The 23,005-nt window shown below is 53.8% G+C and overlaps 1 protein-coding gene across 3 annotated transcripts; it reads left to right on the forward strand.

Annotated features, from left to right (window-relative positions):
• Nucleotides 1-694: 694 nt before the first annotated feature.
• Nucleotides 695-22,572, forward strand: MLH3 (mutL homolog 3). Of its 3 annotated transcripts, XM_069949427.1 has the most exons (12): nucleotides 695-3,001; nucleotides 9,987-10,079; nucleotides 10,152-10,216; nucleotides 15,036-15,140; nucleotides 16,088-16,160; nucleotides 21,305-21,376; nucleotides 21,460-21,562; nucleotides 21,634-21,793; nucleotides 21,864-21,887; nucleotides 21,967-22,045; nucleotides 22,126-22,277; nucleotides 22,374-22,572. In XM_069949427.1, the coding sequence occupies exons 1-12, from the start codon at nucleotides 709-711 to the stop codon at nucleotides 22,488-22,490; spliced, it is 3,336 nt and encodes a 1,111-aa protein (XP_069805528.1). In that variant the 5' UTR covers nucleotides 695-708; the 3' UTR covers nucleotides 22,491-22,572. The 3 variants fall into 3 exon arrangements, with proteins under 3 accessions (XP_069805528.1, XP_069805529.1, XP_069805530.1); XM_069949428.1 differs by lacking the exon at nucleotides 21,864-21,887; XM_069949429.1 differs by lacking the exon at nucleotides 9,987-10,079.
• The last annotated feature ends 433 nt before the right edge of the window (nucleotides 22,573-23,005 follow it).

Consider the following 23,005-nt stretch of genomic DNA (forward strand, 5'->3'; position numbering starts at 1 on the left):
AGGATATACAGGGGGCGGGGCTGTGACTACCTCTCTATACACATGATATACAGGAGAGGGCGGGGCTATGACCACCTCTATATACAGGAGGGGGCGGGGCTGTGACTACCTCGCCATACACATGATATAAAGGGAGGGGGGCTGTGACTACCTCTCTATACACAGGATATACAGGGGGCGGGGCTGTGACTACCTCTCTATACACATGATATACAGTAGGGGGCGGGGGGTGACCACCTCTCTATACACAAGATGTACAGGGGGCGGGGCTGTGACCACTTCTCTCTACACATGATATAAAGGGAGGGGGGCTGTGACTACCTCTCTATACACAGGATATACAGGAGGGGCGGGGCTGTGACCACCTCTATATACACATGATATACAGGAGGGGGCGGGGCTGTGACCAACTATATACAGGAGGGGCGGGGCTGTGACTACCTCGCTATACACAGGATATACAGGGGGCGGGGCTGTGACTACCTCTCTATACACATGATATACAGGAGGGGCGGGGCTGTGACCACCTCTATATACACATGATATACAGGCTGGGTGTCAGCAGTGATAGATGAATAGCTGTTCATATAGTATAAGGTGTGTGGGTCACATGTCATATATCAGTGATGTCATCCAAGGGTCGTGCTGGGTTACACTTTGTCATGTCTTCTCTCTTGTCCTTGTTGCACAGTGTGGACGTCTTGACCCATGATCCGGGTGTTGTCAGATGATGTCAGATGCCGTTTGCGATCGGGGGTGGCCATCACGTCGGTGGCACAGTGTGTAGAAGAACTTGTCCTTAACAGTGCTGACGCACGGGCCACGTGCATTGCGGTTCGCATTGACTTGGAAACCTTCAAGGTGCAAGTGGTGGACAATGGCTGCGGATTGTGCCGCGAGGACATGGATCGTGTGGGGACCCGGTTTTGTACTAGCAAGTGTCACAGTGTACAGGACTTGGAGGATTTGCGGTTTTTTGGCTTTCGTGGAGAGGCGCTGGCCAGTATGGTGGATGTGTCCGGTGTGGTGGAGATCTGCTCCAGACACAAGGATACAGCTCAGACGTTCAGCAGAACCTTCCGTAACGGGAACTCGCTGGCACTTGTGGAAGTAGAAACCACCCGTCCGAGTGCAGGGACAACAGTCACGCTATACAACCTGTTCTCCTCCCTGCCTGTCCGCAGAAAACACCTGGAGCAGGCGCTGGAGCTAGAACGCATCCAGCAGCGGTTGGAGGCAATCGCCCTGATGAAGCCAGACATCTCTTTCTCCTTAAGAAACAACGCTGTTCACTCAGTGGTACTCCACTTGCCAAAAACCAAGGAGCTGTCTTCCCGATTCTGCCAGATCTATGGGCCGGGCAGAAGCCAGGGCCTCCGGGAGGTGCAGCACACACACAGTGGCCTCACCATCCATGGGCTGGTCAGCTGCGAGGGCCACTACAACAAGACCATGCAGTTCTTGTATGTGAACAAGCGCCTGGTCCTGAAGACCAAGCTCCATAAACTCTTGGACTTCATCATCCGGGGAGAGAGCACCATCTGCAGGGGGAGAAGCGGCCGCCCGTGCTCTGCCTCTGATCTCTACGGGGTCTTTGTAATTAACATTCAATGTCATGTGTCTGAGTACGACGTTTGCTTTCAGCCTGATAAGACGCTGATAGAGTTCCGAGACTGGGACCGGGTGATGCTGTGCGCTGAGCAGGGGCTCCGGAACTTTCTCAAGAGAGAGAACCTATTCTTAGAAGTGTCCAAAGACGAGGTGGCAGAATTCAGCCAAAAGCATCACTACAACTTATCCTGTGAGGGGGGTAAGCAGCCAGTTGCCCCCCATGATACCAGGACAGTAGGCACCTCCAGTATAGCTTATCTGAGGTCCCGATGTGTGCGCAGGAGCAGGGACATCACAGCACCTTCACTGGGAGCCCTTCACAGGTCCCCACCATCTCTATTGGGATCCCACCATGGGTCCTCACCGCCTCTATTTGAAGTCTACCACGAGTCCCCATCACCTCCTTGTGTAGCCCACCAGGAGTCCGGACTGTCTCCACTGGGAGCCCACCACGGGTCCCCACTTCCTCATTTGGGAACCCACCAGGAGTCCCCACCACTTCCATTTGTAACCCAACAGGAGTCCCCACCACTTCCATTTGTAACCCAACAGGAGTCCCCACCACTTCCATTGGTAGCCCACCAGGAGTCCCCACCGCCTTCACTGGGAGCCCACCAGGAGTCCCCACCACCTCCATTGGTAGCCCATCAGGAGTCTGATCACATACCTGAAAACACACTGGAGATAAGTCAAGATGGCAGCCCCCTCACATCCCCTGATACCTCCACAATACAGGGGGCAGCTGGGGTCTCCCCCTGTCCAGCTCAAAACCCTACTAACCCTAGAAGTCTTCGATGTGAGCATGTACGAGCCGGCATTAGTAAATGGATCCCACCTAGATGTGGCCCGCCCCCTGCTTACATCAAGGTGAGCACGCCCACAGGTCTGAGAGGATCCCTGGACAAGTTCAGGAGACTCTATGGAAAGAGTGGCTGTGTGGGTAGACAGTACTGCGAACCCCAACAACCCAGGAAGGCTGGAGCAGACGCTTTCACCAACGTTCAAGAGGGGTCAGCTGTGCCGAACCTCTCACACCCAAAACAGTCCCATGATCCAGAGTGTACCCCTACATTAACATCAAAACTGTGCATGCTGAAGAACAATGAGGAGGCTGCACAGGGCGGGGGAGGTATCCAAACCCCAGGCTCCTCCCCCACGTCCACTGCTTGTAAAGATAGTGATGGTCAGTCACAGCAAGATGGCCGAATGAGTGAGAGTCCTCCAGACTCCCCTATGTCTAAGGAATGGCTGCAATGCTATGAAGAGTCCTTGGGAAAAAATATCTTCATCAATACGGCCACAGGTCTCAGCAGTTATAGCGCCCCCACCAGGGAGCAGACAGCAGCCTGCATCCAAGATCTCTCCAGTATGCTGGTTGTCTGCAAGAGTGGTATGTATACCGGGAAAGAGATCCCCCAAACCAGCGCACCGGATATACACACCACTCCAGGGGAATGTATGTACAGTGTACAGCGCAGGTGTGTCTAGTGGTGGTGTTACAGTGTACAGGACAGGAGTGTCTAGTGGTGGTGTTACAGTGTACAGGACAGGTGTGTCTAGTGGTGGTGTTACAGTGTACAGCGCAGGTGTGTCTAGTGGTGGTGTTACAGTGTACAGGACAGGAGTGTCTAGTGGTGGTGTTACAGTGTACAGGACAGGTGTGTCTAGTGGTGGTGTTACAGTGTACAGCGCAGGTGTGTCTAGTGGTGGTGTTACAGTGTACAGGACAGGAGTGTCTAGTGGTGGTGGTGTTACAGTGTACAGGACAGGAGTGTCTAGTGGTGGTGTTACAGTGTACAGGACAGGTGTGTCTAGTGGTGGTGTTACAGTGTACAGCGCAGGTGTGTCTAGTGGTGGTGTTACAGTGTACAGGACAGGTGTGTCTAGTGGTGGTAGTGTTACAGTGTACAGGACAGGAGTGTCTAGTGGTGGTGGTGTTACAGTGTACAGGACAGGTGTGTCTAGTGGTGGTGTTACTGTGTACAGGACAGGTGTGTCTAGTGGTGGTGTTACAGTGTACAGGACAGGTGTGTCTAGTGATGTTGGTGTTACAGTGTACAGGACAGGTGTGACTAGTGGTGGTTGTGTTACTGTGTACAGGACAGGTGTGTCTAGTGGTGGTGTTACAGTGTACGGGACAGGTGTGTCTAGTGGTGGTGTTACTGTGTACAGGACAGGTGTGTCTAGTGGTGGTGGTGTTACAGTGTACAGGACAGGTGTGTCTAGTGGTTGTGTTACAGTGTACAGGACAGGTGTGTCTAGTGGTGGTGGTGTTACAGTGTACAGGACAGGTGTGTCTAGTGGTGGTGGTGTTACAGTGTACAGGACAGGTGTGACTAGTGGTTGTGTTACAGTGTACAGGACAGGTGTGTCTAGTGGTGGTGTTACAGTGTACAGGACAGGTGTGTCTAGTGGTGGTGTTACAGTGTACAGGACAGGTGTGTCTAGTGGTGGTGGTGTTACAGTGTTACAGGACAGGTGTGTCTAGTGGTGGTGGTGTTACAGTGTACAGGACAGGTGTGTCTAGTGGTGGTGGGGTTACAGTGTACAGGACAGGTGTGTCTAGTGGTGGTGGTGTTACAGTGTACAGGACAGGTGTGTCTAGTGGTGGTGTTACAGTGTACAGGACAGGTGTGTCTAGTGGTGGTGGTGTGTTACAGTGTACAGGACAGGTGTGTCTAGTGGTGGTGGTGTTACAGTGTACAGGACAGGTGTGTCTAGTGGTGGTGTTACAGTGTACAGGACAGGTGTGTCTAGTGGTGGTGTTACAGTGTACAGGACAGGTGTGTCTAGTGGTGGTGGTGTTACAGTGTACAGGACAGGTGTGTCTAGTGGTGGTGTGTTACAGTGTACAGGACAGGTGTGTCTAGTGGTGGTGGTGTTACAGTGTACAGGACAGGTGTGTCTAGTGGTGGTGTTACAGTGTACAGGACAGGTGTGTCTAGTGGTGGTGGTGGTGTTACAGTGTACAGGACAGGAGTGTCTGGTGGTGGTGTTACAGTGTACAGGACAGGTGTGTCTAGTGGTGGTGTTACTGTGTACAGGACAGGTGTGTCTAGTGGTGGTGTTACAGTGTACAGCACAGGTGTGTCTAGTGGTGGTGTTACTGTGTACAGGACAGGTGTGTCTAGTGGTGGTGGTGTTACAGTGTACAGGACAGGTGTGTCTAGTGGTGGTGTTACAGTGTACAGGACAGGTGTGTCTAGTGGTGGTGGTGTTACAGTGTACAGGACAGGTGTGTCTAGTGGTGGTAGTGTTACAGTGTACAGGACAGGTGTGTCTAGTGGTGGTAGTGTTACAGTGTACAGGACAGGTGTGTCTAGTGGTGGTAGTGTTACAGTGTACAGGACAGGAGTGTCTAGTGGTGGTGGTGTTACAGTGTACAGGACAGGTGTGTCTAGTGGTGGTAGTGTTACAGTGTACAGGACAGGTGTGTCTAGTGGTGGTGTTACAGTGTACAGGACAGGTGTGTCTAGTGGTGGTGTTACAGTGTACAGCACAGGTGTGTCTAGTGGTGGTGGTGTTACAGTGTACAGGACAGGTGTGTCTAGTGGTGGTGGTGTTACAGTGTACAGGACAGGTGTGTCTAGTGGTGGTGGTGTTACAGTGTACAGGACAGGTGTGTCTAGTGGTGGTGGTGTTACAGTGTACAGGACAGGTGTGTCTAGTGGTGGTGGTGTTACAGTGTACGGGACAGGTGTGTCTAGTGGTGGTAGTGTTACAGTGTACAGGGCAGGTGTGTCTAGTGGTGGTGGTGTTACAGTGTACAGGACAGGTGTGTCTAGTGGTGGTAGTGTTACAGTGTACAGGACAGGTGTGTCTAGTGGTGGTGGTGTTACAGTGTACAGGGCAGGTGTGTCTAGTGGTGGTGGTGTTACAGTGTACAGGACAGGTGTGTCTAGTGGTGGTGTTACAGTGTACAGGACAGGTGTGTCTAGTGGTGGTGGTGGTGTTACAGTGTACAGGACAGGTGTGTCTAGTGGTGGTGGTGTTACAGTGTACAGGACAGGTGTGTCTAGTGGTGGTGTTACAGTGTACAGGACAGGTGTGTCTAGTGGTGGTGTTACAGTGTACAGGACAGGTGTGTCTAGTGGTGGTGGTGTTACAGTGTACAGGACAGGTGTGTCTAGTGGTGGTGTTACAGTGTACAGGACAGGTGTGTCTAGTGGTGGTGGTACAGTGTACAGGACAGGTGTGTCTAGTGGTGGTGTTACAGTGTACAGGACAGGTGTGTCTAGTGGTGGTGGTGGTGTTACAGTGTACAGGACAGGAGTGTCTGGTGGTGGTGTTACAGTGTACAGGACAGGTGTGTCTAGTGGTGGTGTTACTGTGTACAGGACAGGTGTGTCTAGTGGTGGTGTTACAGTGTACAGCACAGGTGTGTCTAGTGGTGGTGTTACTGTGTACAGGACAGGTGTGTCTAGTGGTGGTGGTGTTACAGTGTACAGGACAGGTGTGTCTAGTGGTGGTGTTACAGTGTACAGGACAGGTGTGTCTAGTGGTGGTGGTGTTGTTACAGTGTACAGGACAGGTGTGTCTAGTGGTGGTAGTGTTACAGTGTACAGGACAGGTGTGTCTAGTGGTGGTGGTGTTACAGTGTACAGGACAGGTGTGTCTAGTGGTGGTAGTGTTACAGTGTACAGGACAGGAGTGTCTAGTGGTGGTGGTGTTACAGTGTACAGGACAGGTGTGTCTAGTGGTGGTAGTGTTACAGTGTACAGGACAGGTGTGTCTAGTGGTGGTGTTACAGTGTACAGGACAGGTGTGTCTAGTGGTGGTGTTACAGTGTACAGCACAGGTGTGTCTAGTGGTGGTGGTGTTTACAGTGTACAGGGACAGGTGTGTCTAGTGGTGGTGGTGTTACAGTGTACAGGACAGTTGTGTCTAGTGGTGGTGGTGTTACAGTGTACAGGACAGGTGTGTCTAGTGGTGGTGGTGTTACAGTGTACAGGACAGGTGTGTCTAGTGGTGGTGGTGTTACAGTGTACGGACAGGTGTGTCTAGTGTGGTAGTGTTACAGTGTACAGGACAGGTGTGTCTAGTGGTGGTGGTGTTACAGTGTACAGGACAGGTGTGTCTAGTGGTGGTAGTGTTACAGTGTACAGGACAGGAGTGTCTAGTGGTGGTGGTGTTACAGTGTACAGGGCAGGTGTGTCTAGTGGTGGTGTTACTGTGTACAGGGCAGGTGTGTCTAGTGGTGGTGTTACAGTGTACAGGACAGGAGTGTCTAGTGGTGGTGGTGTTACAGTGTACAGGACAGGTGTGTCTAGTGGTGGTGTTACAGTGTACAGGACAGGTGTGTCTAGTGGTGGTGTTACAGTGTACAGGATAGGTGTGTCTAGTGGTGGTGGTGTTACAGTGTACAGGGCAGGTGTGTCTAGTGGTGGTGTTACAGTGTACAGGACAGGTGTGTCTAGTGGTGGTGGTGGTGTTACAGTGTACAGGACAGGTGTGTCTAGTGGTGGTGGTGTTACAGTGTACAGGGAAGGTGTGTCTAGTGGTGGTGTTACAGTGTACAGGGCAGGTGTGTCTAGTGGTGGTGGTGTTACAGTGTACAGGACAGGTGTGTCTAGTGGTGGTAGTGTTACAGTGTACAGGACAGGTGTGTCTAGTGGTGGTAGTGTTACAATGTACAGGACAGGTGTGACTAGTGGTGGTGTTACAGTGTACAGCACAGGTGTGTCTAGTGGTGGTGTTACAGTGTACAGGACAGGTGTGTCTAGTGGTGGTGGTGTTACAGTGTACAGGACAGGTGTGTCTAGTGGTGGTGGTGTTACAGTGTACAGGACAGGTGTGTCTAGTGGTGGTGGTGTTACAGTGTACAGGACAGGTGTGTCTAGTGGTGGTGGTGTTACAGTGTACAGGGCAGGTGTGTCTAGTGGTGGTGGTGTTAGAGTGTACAGGACAGGTGTGTCTAGTGGTGGTGGTGGTGTTACAGTGTACAGGACAGGTGTGTCTAGTGGTGGTGGCGGTGTTACAGTGTACAGGGCAGGTGTGTCTAGTGGTGGTGTTACAGTGTACAGGACAGGTGTGTCTAGTGGTGGTGGTGTTACAGTGTACAGGACAGGAGTGTCTAGTGGTGGTGGTGTTACAGTGTACAGGACAGGTGTGTCTAGTGGTGGTGTTACAGTGTACAGGACAGGTGTGTCTAGTGGTGGTGTTGTTACAGTGTACAGGGCAGGTGTGTCTAGTGGTGGTGGTGTTACAGTGTACAGGACAGGTGTGTCTAGTGGTGGTAGTGTTACAGTGTACAGGACAGGTGTGTCTAGTGGTGGTGGTGTTACAGTGTACAGGACAGGTGTGTCTAGTGGTGGTGGTGTTACAGTGTACAGGACAGGTGTGTCTAGTGGTGGTGTTACAGTGTACAGGGCAGGTGTGTCTAGTGGTGTTAGTGTTACAGTGTACAGGACAGGTGTGTCTAGTGGTGGTGTTACAGTGTACAGACAGGTGTGTCTAGTGGTGGTGGTGTTACAGTGTACAGGACAGGTGTGTCTAGTGGTGGTGTTACAGTGTACAGGGCAGGTGTGTCTAGTGGTGGTGGTGTTACAGTGTACAGGGCAGGTGTGTCTAGTGGTGGTGTTACAGTGTACAGGGCAGGTGTGTCTAGTGGTGTTAGTGTTACAGTGTACAGGACAGGTGTGTCTAGTGGTGGTGTTACAGTGTACAGGACAGGTGTGTCTAGTGGTGGTAGTGTTACAGTGTACAGGACAGGAGTGTCTAGTGGTGGTGGTGTTACAGTGTACAGGACAGGTGTGTCTAGTGGTGGTAGTGTTACAGTGTACAGGACAGGTGTGTCTAGTGGTGGTGTTACAGTGTACAGGACAGGTGTGTCTAGTGGTGGTGTTACAGTGTACAGCACAGGTGTGTCTAGTGGTGGTGGTGTTACAGTGTACAGGACAGGTGTGTCTAGTGGTGGTGTTACAGTGTACAGGACAGGTGTGTCTAGTGGTGGTGGTGTTACAGTGTACAGGACAGGTGTGTCTAGTGGTGGTGGTGTTACAGTGTACAGGACAGGTGTGTCTAGTGGTGGTGGTGTTACAGTGTACAGGACAGGTGTGTCTAGTGGTGGTGGTGTTACAGTGTACGGGACAGGTGTGTCTAGTGGTGGTAGTGTTACAGTGTACAGGGCAGGTGTGTCTAGTGGTGGTGGTGTTACAGTGTACAGGACAGGTGTGTCTAGTGGTGGTAGTGTTACAGTGTACAGGACAGGAGTGTCTAGTGGTGGTGGTGTTACAGTGTACAGGACAGGTGTGTCTAGTGGTGGTGTTACAGTGTACAGCACAGGTGTGTCTAGTGGTGGTGGTGTTACAGTGTACAGGACAGGTGTGTCTAGTGGTGGTAGTGTTACAGTGTACAGGACAGGTGTGTCTAGTGGTGGTGTTACTGTGTACAGGACAGGTGTTTCTAGTGGTGGTGGTGTTACAGTGTACAGGACAGGTGTGTCTAGTGGTGGTAGTGTTAAAGTGTAGAGGACAGGTGTGTCTAGTGGTGGTGGTGTTACAGTGTACAGGACAGGTGTGTCTAGTGGTGGTAGTGTTACAGTGTAGAGGACAGGTGTGTCTAGTGGTGGTGGTGTTACAGTGTACAGGACAGGTGTGTCTAGTGGTGGTGGCGTTACAGTGTACAGGACAGGTGTGTCTAGTGGTGGTGTTACAGTGTACAGGACAGGTGTGTCTAGTGGTGGTAGTGTTACAGTGTAGAGGACAGGTGTGTCTAGTGGTGGTGGTGTTACAGTGTACAGGACAGGTGTGTCTAGTGGTGGTGGTGTTACAGTGTACAGGACAGGTGTGTCTAGTGGTGGTAGTGTTACAGTGTAGAGGACAGGTGTGTCTAGTGGTGGTGGTGTTACAGTGTACAGGACAGGTGTGTCTAGTGGTGGTGGTGTTACAGTGTACAGGACAGGTGTGTCTAGTGGTGGTGGTGTTACAGTGTACAGACAGGTGTGTCTAGTGGTGGTAGTGTTACAGTGTACAGGACAGGTGTGTCTAGTGGTGGTGTTACAGTGTACAGCACAGGTGTGTCTAGTGGTGGTATTACAGTGTACAAGACAGGTGTGTCTAGTGGTGTTGGTGTTACAGTGTACAGGACAGGTGTGTCTAGTGGTGGTGGTGTTACAGTGTACAGCACAGGTGTGTCTAGTGGTGGTAGTTTTACAGTGTACAGGACAGGTGTGTCTAGTGGTGGTAGTGTTACAGTGTACAGGACAGGTGTGTCTAGTGGTGGTGGTGTTATAGTCACCTCTTTGCTACCTCACACCTACCTAATGCATCACCTCCCCTTTGCCTGTCACCTCCTCATTACCATTCCCTCTACCTGTCACCTCCCCACTACCTGTCACCTTCCAGGGCCCCTCTGACGTTCCCCCCTTTCTGTAGGCTTCCAGTCCCAGTGTCATCCTTATAAGACTCCAGCCCTGTCACCGTTCTTACCCCGGCCTCGTGCTGAGAGAGACCCTGGTGGACCAAGAGGTATTAATGCTGCACCTCATCTTTGCTCCTCCAGTCTGATCAGCAGCCAAGTAAACTTCCTGTCTTCTGCAGATATTGGCGACTTGTCCTCCCTGTACACGGAATGGAAGAACCCGGTGTATGTGCGCCAGCCATCGGTGAGTGTGGAGGATGGGACATGTATGTGCCTCCGAATAGTATACACCAGGCAGGACTCTGTACATGTATATGTGCCCCCCGGATAGTATACACCAGGCAGGACTCTGTACATGTATATGTGCCCCCCGGATAGTATACACCAGGCAGGACTCTGTACATGTATGTGCCTCCGAATAGTATACACCAGGCAGGACTCTGTACATGTATATGTGCCCCCGGATAGTATACACCAGGCAGGACTCTGTACATGTATATGTGCCCCCTGATAGTATACACCAGGCAGGACTCTACATGTATGTGCCCCTCCGGATAGTATACACCAGCAGGACTCTGTACATGTATATGTGCCTCCCGGATAGTATACACCAGGCAGGACTCTGTACATGTATATGTGCCCCCGGATAGTAATATACACCAGCAGGACTCTGCGTACATGTATATGTGCCCCCCGGATAGTAACACCAGGCAGGACTCTGTACATGTATATGTGGCCCCCGGATAGTCTACACCAGGCAGGACTCTGTACATTGTATATGTGCTCCCCGGATAGTATACACCAGGCAGGACTCTGTACATGTATATGTGCCCCGCGAATAGTATAACACCAGGCAGGACTCTGTACATGTATATGTGCCCCCGGATAGTATACACCAGGCAGGACTCTACATGTATATTGTGCCCCCGGATAGTATAACACCAGGCAGACTCTGTACATGTATATGTGCCCCCGGATAGTATACACCAGGCAGGACTCTACATATATATGTGCCCCCGGATAGTATACACCAGGCAGGACTCTGTACATGTATATGTGCCCCCGGATAGTATACACCAGGCAGGACTCTACATGTATATGTGCCCCCCGGATAGTATACACCAGGCAGGACTCTGTACATATATATGTGCCCCCGGATAGTATACACCAGGCAGGACTCTGTACATGTATATGTGCCCCCGGATAGTGTACACCAGGCAGGACTCTGTACATGTATATGTGCCTCCGAATAGTATACACCAGGCAGGACTCTGTACATGTATATGTGCCCCCGGATAGTATACACCAGGCAGGACTCTGTACATGTATATGTGCCCCCGGATAGTATACACCAGGCAGGACTCTGTACATGTATATGTGCCCCCGGATAGTATACACCAGGCAGGACTCTGTACATGTATATGTGCCCCCGGATAGTATACACCAGGCAGGACTCTACAAGTATATGTGCCCCCGGATAGTATACACCAGGCAGGACTCTGTACATGTATATGTGCCCCCGGATAGTATACACCAGGCAGGACTCTGTACATGTATATGTGCCCCCCGGATAGTATACACCAGGCAGGACTCTGTACATGTATATGTGCCCCCGGATAGTATACACCAGGCAGGACTCTGTACATGTATATGTGCCCCCCGGATAGTATACACCAGGCAGGACTCTGTACATGTATGTGCCCCCGGATAGTGTACACCAGGCAGGACTCTGTACATGTATATGTGCCCCCGGATAGTATACACCAGGCAGGACTCTGTACATGTATATGTGCCCCCGGATAGTATACACCAGGCAGGACTCTGTACATGTATATGTGCCCCCCGGATAGTATACACCAGGCAGGACTCTGTACATGTATATGTGCCCCCGGATAGTATACACCAGGCAGGACTCTGTACATGTATATGTGCCCCCCGGATAGTATACACCAGGCAGGACTCTGTACATGTATATGTGCCCCCGGATAGTATACACCAGGCAGGACTCTGTACATGTATATGTGCCCCCGGATAGTATACACCAGGCAGGACTCTGTACATGTATATGTGCCCCCGGATAGTATACACCATGGCAGGACTCTGTACATGTATATGTGCCCCCGGATAGTATCCACCAGCAGGACCTGTACATGTATATGTGCCCCCCGGATAGTATACACCAGGCAGGACTCTACATAGTATATGTGCCCCCCGGATAGTATACACCAGCAGGACTCTACATGTATATGTGCCCCGGATAGTATACACCAGGCAGGACTCTGTACATGTATATGTGCCCCCGGATAGTATACACCAGGCAGGACTCTGTACATGTATATGGTTCCCCCGGATAGTATACACCAGGCAGGACTCTGTACATGTATATGTGCCCCCGGATAGTATACCCAGGCAGGACTCTGTACATGTATATGTCCCCCGGATAGTATACACAGGCAGGACTCTGTACAGGTATATGTGCCCCCGTATAGTATACACCAGGCAGGACTCTGTACATGTATATGTGCCCCGGATAGTATACACCAGGCAGGACTCTACATAGTATATGTGCCCCCGGATAGTATACACCAAGGCAGGACTCTGTACATGTATATGTGCCCCCGGATAGTATACACACAAGCAGGACTCTGTACATGTATATGTGCCCCCGGATAGTATACACCAGGCAGGACTCTGTGACATGTAAGGTAATGTATATGCCCCCCGGATAGTATACACCAGGCAGGACTCTGTACATGTATATGTGCCCCCGGATAGTATACACCAGGCAGGACTCTGTACATGTATATGTGCCCCCGGATAGTATACACCAGGCAGGACTCTGTACATGTATATGTGCCCCCGGATAGTATACACCAGGCAGGACTCTACATGTATGTGCCCCCGGATAGTATACACCAGGCAGGACTCTGTACATGTATATGTGCCCCCGGATAGTATACACCAGGCAGGACTCTGTACATGTATATGTGCCCCCGGATAGTATACACCAGGCAGGACTCTACATATATATGTGCCCCCCGGATAGTATACACCAGGCAGGACTCTGTACATGTATATGTGCCCCCCGGATAGTATACACCAGGCAGGACTCTGTACATGTATATGTGCCCCCCGGATAGTATACACCAGACAGGACTCTGTACATGTATATGTGCCCCCCGGATAGTATACACCAGGCAGGACTCTGTACATGTATATGTGCCCCCCGGATAGTATACACCAGGCAGGACTCTACATGTATGTGCCCCCGGATAGTATACACCAGGCAGGACTCTGTACATGTATATGTGCCCCCCGGATAGTATACACCAGGCAGGACTCTACATGTATGTGCCCCCGGATAGTATACACCAGGCAGGACTCTGTACATGTATATGTGCCCCCCGGATAGTATACACCAGGCAGGACTCTACAAGTATATGTGCCCCCGGATAGTATACACCAGGCAGGACTCTGTACATGTATATGTGCCCCCGGATAGTATACACCAGGCAGGACTCTGTACATGTATATGTGCCCCCGGATAGTATACACCAGGCAGGACTCTGTACATGTATATGTGCCCCCGGATAGTATACACCAGGCAGGACTCTACATATATATGTGCCCCCGGATAGTATACACCAGGCAGGACTCTACATGTATGTGCCCCCGGATAGTATACACCAGGCAGGACTCTGTACATGTATATGTGCCCCCGGATAGTATACACCAGGCAGGACTCTGTACATGTATGTGCCCCCGGATAGTGTACACCAGGCAGGACTCTGTACATGTATATGTGCCCCCGGATAGTATACACCAGGCAGGACTCTGTACATGTATATGTGCCCCCGGATAGTATACACCAGGCAGGACTCTACATATATATGTGCCCCCGGATAGTATACACCAGGCAGGACTCTACATATATATGTGCCCCCGGATAGTATACACCAGGCAGGACTCTACATATATATGTGCCCCCGGATAGTATACACCAGGCAGGACTCTACATATATATGTGCCCCCCGGATAGTATACACCAGGCAGGACTCTGTACATGTATATGTGCCCCCGGATAGTATACACCAGGCAGGACTCTGTGCATGTATATGTGCCCCCGGATAGTATACACCAGGCAGGACTCTGTACATGTATATGTGCCCCCGGATAGTATACACCAGGCAGGACTCTGTACATGTATATGTGCCCCCGGATAGTATACACCAGGCAGGACTCTACATATATATGTGCCCCGGATAGTATACACCAGGCAGGACTCTGTACATGTATATGTGCCCCCCGGATAGTATACACCAGGCAGGACTCTGTACATGTATATGTGCCCCCGGATAGTATACACCAGGCAGGACTCTGTACATGTATATGTGCCCCCGGATAGTATACACCAGGCAGGACTCTGTACATGTATATGTGCCCCCGGATAGTATACACCAGGCAGGACTCTGTACATGTATATGTGCCCCCGGATAGTATACACCAGGCAGGACTCTGTACATGTATATGTGCCCCCGGATAGTATACACCAGGCAGGACTCTGTACATGTATATGTGCCCCCGGATAGTATACACCAGGCAGGACTCTGTACATGTATATGTGCCCCCGGATAGTATACACCAGGCAGGACTCTGTACATGTATATGTGCCCCCGGATAGTGTACACCAGGCAGGACTCTACATATATATGTGCCCCCCGGATAGTATACACCAGGCAGGACTCTACATGTATATGTGCCCCCGGATAGTATACACCAGGCAGGACTCTGTACATGTATATGTGCCCCCCGGATAGTATACACCAGGCAGGACTCTGTACATGTATATGTGCCCCCGGATAGTATACACCAGGCAGGACTCTGTACATGTATATGTGCCCCCGGATAGTATACACCAGGCAGGACTCTGTACATGTATATGTGCCCCCGGATAGTATACACCAGGCAGGACTCTGTACATGTATATGTGCCCCCGGATAGTATACACCAGGCAGGACTCTACATATATGTGTGTAAGTGACAACCGCTCTCCTCTCTTGCAGCTTGCCGTGGATGTCAGCAGGGGGCACTCTGATTATCTTTCTGTAAAGATCCACAACATCCTGTATCCGTATCGCTTCACCAAGGAAATGGTGCACAGCATAAAGGTGAAGGGTCCAGTATACAGGAGGGGAGGGGGGTCGGTCGGGTGTTCTGCTGTACTCCTGGTGGAGCCGGTCCGGTGTACTGGTGGGGGCTGCTGTACTCTTGGGGGAGTGGGTCTGGTATACTGGTGTGTGTGGGGGGGTCCGGTGTACTGGTGGGGGGGGGGTACTGGTGGGGCGTCTGGTGTACTGGTGGGGCGGTCCGGTGTACTGGTGGGGGGGGTCTGGTGTACTGGTGGAGGGGGGGGGGGTCTGGTGTACTGGTGGGGGGGGGGGGTCTGGTGGAGGGGGGGGGTCTGGTGTACTGGTGGGGGCTGCTGTACTCTTGGGGAGCAGGTCTGGTGGACTGGTGGGGCGTCTGGTGTACTGGTGGGGGGGTGGGGGCGGTGTACTGGTGGTGGGGGCTGCTGTACTCTAGGGGGAGTGGGTCTGGTATACTGGTGTGGGTGTGGGGTCCGGTGTACTGGTGGGGGGCTGCTGTACTTCTGGGGTCCGGTGTACTGGTGGGGGGAGTCTGGTGTACTGGGGGGGGGGGGGGCGGTCTACTGGTGGGGGGGCTGCTGTACTTCTGGGGGAGTGGGTCCAGTGTACTGGGGGGTTCGGTGTACTGGTGGGTGGGTCTGGTGTACTGGTGGTGGGGGCTGCTGTACTCTAGGGGGAGTGGGTCTGGTATACTGGTGGGGGGTCCGGTGTACTGGTGGGGGGGGGGGGGGGCGGTGTACTGGTGGGGGCTGTTGTACTTCTGGGGGAGCAGGTCCAGTGTACTGGGGGGGGCGGTGTACTGGTGGGGGGGGGGGTGTACTGGTGGGGGCTGTTGTACTTCTGGGGGAGCAGGTCCAGTGTACTGGGGGGGGCGGTGTACTGGTGGGGCGGTCCAGTGTACTGGTGGGGGGCTGCTCTACTCCTGGTGTACAGTACGGTTCTCGGCAGTGACTGTGTTAATCTTCCAGGTGCTGCAGCAAGTGGACAGTAAGTTCATAGCCTGCCTGATGAATGCAGAGACTGAGCAGAGCGTGGCATCAGGTGAGTACATGTGCTGAGCGCCCCCATGAGCAGGTGACAGGTAGTGCAGGCTATGAAAGGTTAAAGATGTCCGATATCTAGCGTAAGAATAGCTCCTGCTTGTACAGGTGAGTAATATCGGCCTCCGCCTGCCTCAGTCTCCCTCACTATAGTGGGATTGTGCGTCTGCGCTCCCACCACTCTGCAAAGTGACAGAATCCGAGGCGCACAGATCCCCCCCATAGAGATAGTGAGGGACACTAAGGCAGACGGAGAGACAATATTACTCAGTGTGAACACAGTCGTACAAGTGTCTCCCAAAAGTGACAGAGGTCTGCGGCTTAAAGAAGCTGCTGATCAACTACTAGAACTGTGATGTATCCTGCGTGACGGAGCGCTCTGTCCTCATGTCATGCGTCTCTCCCGTGTGACGGAGCGCTCTGTCCTCATGTCATGTGTCTCTCCCGTGTGACGGAGCGCTCTGTCCTCATGTCATGTGTCTCTCCCGTGTGATGGAGCGTTCTGTCCTCATGTCATGCGTCTCTCCCGTGTGACGATCCCGTGTGACGGAGCGCTCTGTCCTCATGTCATGTGTCTCTCCCGTGTGACGGAGCGTTCTGTCCTCATGTCATGTGTCTCTCCCGTGTGACGGAGCGCTCTGTCCTCATGTCATGTGTCTCTCCCGTGTGACGGAGCGCTCTGTCCTCATGTCATGTGTCTCTCCCGTGTGATGGAGCGTTCTGTCCTCATGTCATGCGTCTCTCCCGTGTGACGGAGCGCTCTGTCCTCATGTCATGCGTCTCTCCCGTGTGACGGAGCGCTCTGTCCTCATGTGTCTCTCCCGTGTGACGGAGCGCTCTGTCCTCATGTCATGTGTCTCTCCCGTGTGACGGAGCGCTCTGTCCTCATGTCATGTGTCTCTCCCGTGTGACGGAGCGCTGTCCTCATGTGTCTCTCCCGTGTGACGGAGCGCTCTGTCCTCATGTCATGTGTCTCTCCCGTGTGACGGAGCGCTCTGTCCTCATGTCATGTGTCTCTCCCGTGTGACGGAGCGCTGTCCTCATGTGTCTCTCCCGTGTGACGGAGCGCTCTGTCCTCATGTCATGTGTCTCTCCCGTGTGACGGAGCGCTCTGTCATGTCATGTGTCTCTCCCGTGTGACGGAGCGTTCTGTCCTCATGTCATGTGTCTCTCCCGTGTGACGGAGCGTTCTGTCCTCATGTCATGTGTCTCTCCCGTGTGACGGAGCGCTCTGTCCTCATGTCATGCGTCTCTCCCGTGTGACGGAGCGCTCTGTCCTCATGTCATGCGTCTCTCCCGTGTGACGGAGCGTTCTGTCCTCATGTCATGTGTCTCTCCCGTGTGACGGAGCGTTCTGTCCTCATGTCATGTGTCTCTCCCGTGTGACGGAGCGCTCTGTCCTCATGTCATGTGTCTCTCCCGTGTGACGGAGCGTTCTGTCCTCATGTCATGTGTCTCTCCCGTGTGACGGAGCGTTCTGTCCTCATGTCATGCGTCTCTCCCGTGTGACGGAGCGCTCTGTCCTCATGTCATGTGTCTCTCCTGTGTGACGGAGCGCTCTGTCCTCATGTCATGTGTCTCTCCCGTGTGACGGAGCGCTCTGTCCTCATGTCATGTGTCTCTCCCCGTGTGACGGAGCGCTCTGTCCTCATGTCATGTGTCTCTCCCGTGTGACGGAGCGCTCTGTCCTCATGTCATGTGTCTCTCCCGTGTGGCGGAGCGTTCTGTCCTCATGTCATGTGTCTCTCCCGTGTGACGGAGCGCTCTGTCCTCATGTCATGTGTCTCTCCCGTGTGACGGAGCGCTCTGTCCTCATGTCATGTGTCTCTCCGTGTGACGGAGCGCTCTGTCCTCATGTCATTGCGTCTCTCCCGTGTGACGGAGCGTTCTGTCCTCATGTCATGTGTCTCTCCCGTGTGACGGAGCGCTCTGTCCTCATGTCATGTGTCTCTCCCGTGTGACGGAGCGTTCTGTCCTCATGTCATGTGTCTCTCCCGTGTGACGGAGCGTTCTGTCCTCATGTCATGTGTCTCTCCCGTGTGACGGAGCGCTCTGTCCTCATGTCATGTGTCTCTCCCGTGTGACGGAGCGCTCTGTCCTCATGTCATGTGTCTCTCCCGTGTGACGGAGCGCTCTGTCCTCATGTGTCTCTCCCGTGTGACGGAGCGCTCTGTCCTCATGTCATGTGTCTCTCCCGTGTGACGGAGCGCTCTGTCCTCATGTCATGCGTCTCTCCCGTGTGACGGAGCGCTCTGTCCTCATGTCATGTGTCTCTCCCGTGTGACGGAGCGCTCTGTCCTCATGTCATGTGTCTCTCCCGTGTGACGGAGCGTTCTGTCCTCATGTCATGCGTCTCTCCCGTGTGACGGAGCGCTCTGTCCTCATGTCATGCGTCTCTCCCGTGTGACGGAGCGCTCTGTCCTCATGTCATGTGTCTCTCCCGTGTGACGGAGCGCTCTGTCCTCAGGTCATGTGTCTCTCCCGTGTGACGGAGCGCTCTGTCCTCATGTCATGTGTCTCTCTCCGTGTGACGGAGCGCTCTGTCCTCATGTCATGTGTCTCTCCCGTGTGACGGAGCGCTCTGTCCTCATGTCATGAGTCTCTCCCGTGTGACGGAGCGTTCTGTCCTCATGTCATGCGTCTCTCCCGTGTGACGGAGCGCTCTGTCCTCATGTCATGCGTCTCTCCCGTGTGACGGAGCGTTCTGTCCTCATGTCATGTGTCTCTCCCGTGTGATGGAGCGCTCTGTCCTCATGTCATGTGTCTCTCCCGTGTGACGGAGCGCTCTGTCCTCATGTCATGCGTCTCTCCCGTGTGACGGAGCGCTCTGTCCTCATGTCATGCGTCTCTCCCGTGTGACGGAGCGCTCTGTCCTCATGTCATGTGTCTCTCCCGTGTGACGGAGCGTTCTGTCCTCATGTCATGCGTCTCTCCCGTGTGACGGAGCGTTCTGTCCTCATGTCATGTGTGTCTCCCGTGTGACGGAGCGCTCTGTCCTCATGTCATGTGTCTCTCCCGTGTGACGGAGCGCTCTGTCCTCATGTCATGCGTCTCTCCCGTGTGACGGAGCGATCTGTCCTCATGTCATGCGTCTCTCCCGTGTGACGGAGCGCTTTGTCCTCATGTCATGTGTCTCTCCCGTGTGACGGAGCGCTCTGTCCTCATGTCATGTGTCTCTCCCGTGTGACGGAGCGCTCTGTCCTCATGTCATGTGTCTCTCCCGTGTGACGGAGCGCTCTGTCCTCATGTCATGTGTCTCTCCCGTGTGACGGAGCGTTCTGTCCTCATGTCATGTGTCTCTCCCGTGTGACGGGAGCGCTCTGTCCTCATGTCATGTGTCTCTCCCGTGTGACGGAGCGCTCTGTCCTCATGTCATGTGTCTCTCCCGTGTGACGGAGCGTTCTGTCCTCATGTCATGTGTCTCTCCCGTGTGACGGAGCGCTCTGTCCTCATGTCATGTGTCTCTCCCGTGTGACGGAGCGCTCTGTCCTCATGTCATGTGTCTCTCCCGTGTGACGGAGCGTTCTGTCCTCATGTCATGTGTCTCTCCCGTGTGACGGAGCGCTCTGTCCTCATGTCATGTGTCTCTCCCGTGTGACGGAGCGCTCTGTCCTCATGTCATGCGTCTCTCCCGTGTGACGGAGCGCTCTGTCCTCATGTCATGCGTCTCTCCCGTGTGACGGAGCGCTCTGTCCTCATGTCATGTGTCTCTCCCGTGTGACGGAGCGCTCTGTCCTCATGTCATGTGTCTCTCCCGTGTGACGGAGCGCTCTGTCCTCATGTCATGTGTCTCTCCCGTGTGACGGAGCGCTCTGTCCTCATGTCATGTGTCTCTCCCGTGTGACGGAGCGTTCTGTCCTCAATGTCATGTGTCTCTCCCGTGTGACGGAGCGCTCTGTCCTCATGTCATGTGTCTCTCCCGTGTGACGGAGCGCTCTGTCCTCATGTCATGTGTCTCTCCCGTGTGACGGAGCGCTCTGTCCTCATGTCATGAGGCTCTCCCGTGTGACGGAGCGCTCTGTCCTCATGTCATGTGTCTCTCCCGTGTGACGGGAGCGCTCTGTCCTCATGTCATGTGTCTCTCCCGTGTGACGGAGCGCTCTGTCCTCATGTCATGTGTCTCTCCCGTGTGACGGAGCGCTCTGTCCTCATGTTCATGTGTCTCTCCCGTGTGACGGAGCGCTCTGTCCTCATGTCATGTGTCTCTCCCGTGTGACGGAGCGCTCTGTCCTCATGTCATGTGTCTCTCCCGTGTTATGGAGCGCTCTGTCCTCATGTCATGTGTCTCTCCCGTGTGACGGAGCGCTCTGTCCTCATGTGTCTCTCCCGTGTGACGGAGCGCTCTGTCCTCATGTCATGTGTCTCTCCCGTGTGACGGAGCGTTCTGTCCTCATGTCATGCGTCTCTCCCGTGTGACGGAGCGTTCTGTCCTCATGTCATGTGTCTCTCCCGTGTGACGGAGCGCTCTGTCCTCATGTCATGCGTCTCTCCCGTGTGACGGAGCGTTCTGTCCTCATGTCATGCGTCTCTCCCGTGTGACGGAGCGCTCTGTCCTCATGTCATGCGTCTCTCCCGTGTGACGGAGCGCTCTGTCCTCATGTCATGCGTCTCTCCCGTGTGACGGAGCGCTCTGTCCTCATGTCATGCGTCTCTTCCGTGTGACGGAGCGCTCTGTCCTCATGTCATGTGTCTCTCCCGTGTGACGGAGCGCTCTGTCTTCATGTTATGCGTCTCTCCCGTGTGACGGAGCGCTCTGTCCTCATGTCATGTGTCTCTCCCGTGTGACGGAGCGTTCTGTCCTCATGTCATGTGTCTCTCCCGTGTGACGGAGCGTTCTGTCCTCATGTCATGCGTCTCTCCCGTGTGACGGAGCGCTCTGTCCTCATGTCATGTGTCTCTCCCGTGTGACGGAGCGCTCTGTCCTCATGTCATGCGTCTCTCCCGTGTGACGGAGCGCTCTGTCCTCATGTCATGCGTCTCTTCCGTGTGACGGAGCGCTCTGTCCTCATGTCGTGTCTCTCCCGTGTGACGGAGCGCTCTGTCCTCATGTTATGCGTCTCTCCCGTGTGACGGAGCGCTGTCCTCATGTGTCTCTCCCATGTGACTGAGCGCTCTGTCCTCATGTTATGCGTCTCTCCCGTGTAGGCGGCCATCTCCTGGTATTGGTGGACCAGCATGCAGCACACGAGCGGGTCCGTCTGGAGCAGCTCATTGCAGGTAGCATTTTCAGAGTGTATTTCTACTGATAATGGCGGCCTGCGGTCTTTCTGGTCACATGACTGTCTCTTTTTCCCCCACAGACTCTTTTGAGGTCTCAGAATCTGGCGAGAGACATCTGAAAGTTTCTGTGGTGGAGCCTCCTTTAGCTATTCATGTATCGTCGGAGGCCTATCGTGTTCTCAGGTAATTCTTGGGTCTGGTCATGTGACTGGCGTATGACCTGATGGCCGTGACCGTTCCGTCTGCCCCTGCAGGACACGAGCTGGGACTCTGCGGAGACTTGGGCTTTCAGTTTCATTCCCGGACCCTGGGAGCCCCTGTATTTTGGTCACTAAGATTCCTTTATGCTTTGTGGAAAGAGAAGTCAATGAGACGCAGCGAGGACGGACACCGGTGGTGCAGAGACTTGTGGAGGTAAGTAGGCGTGCAGGAGCATTGGGGGTAGGGATACAGATACCGCAACTCACTGACTCCTCCCTCTCAGGAATATCTGCAGGAACAGGCACAGGTGAGATCTGGGGAGTGCTGACCATGTGACTGCATCCTCCAATCACAGCCCAGGTGAGTCATGTGACTGGTGTGTTTAGTTGTTGCAGGTGCTGGGTGCAGGACATGGGGCTGTGCCAGGAGTCGTCCTCCGGGTGCTGGCGTCACAGGCCTGTCATGGTGAGAACACGGTCCATACATTACGCCTGTGCTGCCCCCTAGGTTGTTGGGTAGTGTCTGACCCTCTGCTGTGCCTACAGGGGCAGTGAAGTTTAACCACCCGCTCACCATGGATGAGTGCTGCCATCTCATGTACTCCCTGGCACAGTGTTCTCTACCGTTCCAATGTGCACATGGACGTCCTTCTATCCTACCCCTCGCAGACCTGCAGCACATTGCACCTGAGCCAGAGGTGAGTGCACTGACTGCAGGGTAGGCGGGAGGGCGACTTACTCCTCCTCTAATACTCTGCCCTAGAGATCCTCATATCACGTCTTCTCCACCCCAGGTTACTCCAACTCCAAACCTAAAGCGTCTGGGACGACAGCAGCGCGCCTGGCAGCGATACAAGGAGAGGATGTCAGCGGGGGCAGAGACTGTGCTGGTGCACGAAGAGGGACTGTGAGCGGGGGCAGAGACTGTGCTGGTGCACAAAGAGGGACTGTGAGCGGGGGCAGAGACTGTGCTGGTGCACAAAGAGGGACTGTGAGCGGGGGCAGAGGGTGTGCTGGTGCACGAAGAGGGACTGTGAGCGGGGGCAGAGGGTGTGCTGGTGCACGAAGAGGGACTGTGAGCGGGGGCAGAGACTGTGCTGGTGCACGAAGAGGGACTGTGAGCGGGGGCAGAGGGTGTGCTGGTGCACGAAGAGGGACTGTGAGCGGGGGCAGAGGGTGTGCTGGTGCAAGAAGAGGGACTGTGAGCGGGGGCAGAGACTGTGCTGGTGCACAAAGAGGGACTGTGAGCGGGGGCAGAGGGTGTGCTGGTGCAAGAAGAGGGACTGTGAGCGGGGGCAGAGGGTGTGCTGGTGCAAGAAGAGGGACTGTGAGCGGGGGCAGAGACTGTGCTGGTGCACGAAGAGGGACTGTGAGCGGGGGCAGAGGGTGTGCTGGTGCACGAAGAGGGACTGTGAGCGGGGGCAGA

This window comes from Dendropsophus ebraccatus, chromosome 13 (assembly GCF_027789765.1).
Source record: "Dendropsophus ebraccatus isolate aDenEbr1 chromosome 13, aDenEbr1.pat, whole genome shotgun sequence".
Classification (NCBI taxonomy): domain Eukaryota; kingdom Metazoa; phylum Chordata; class Amphibia; order Anura; family Hylidae; genus Dendropsophus; species Dendropsophus ebraccatus.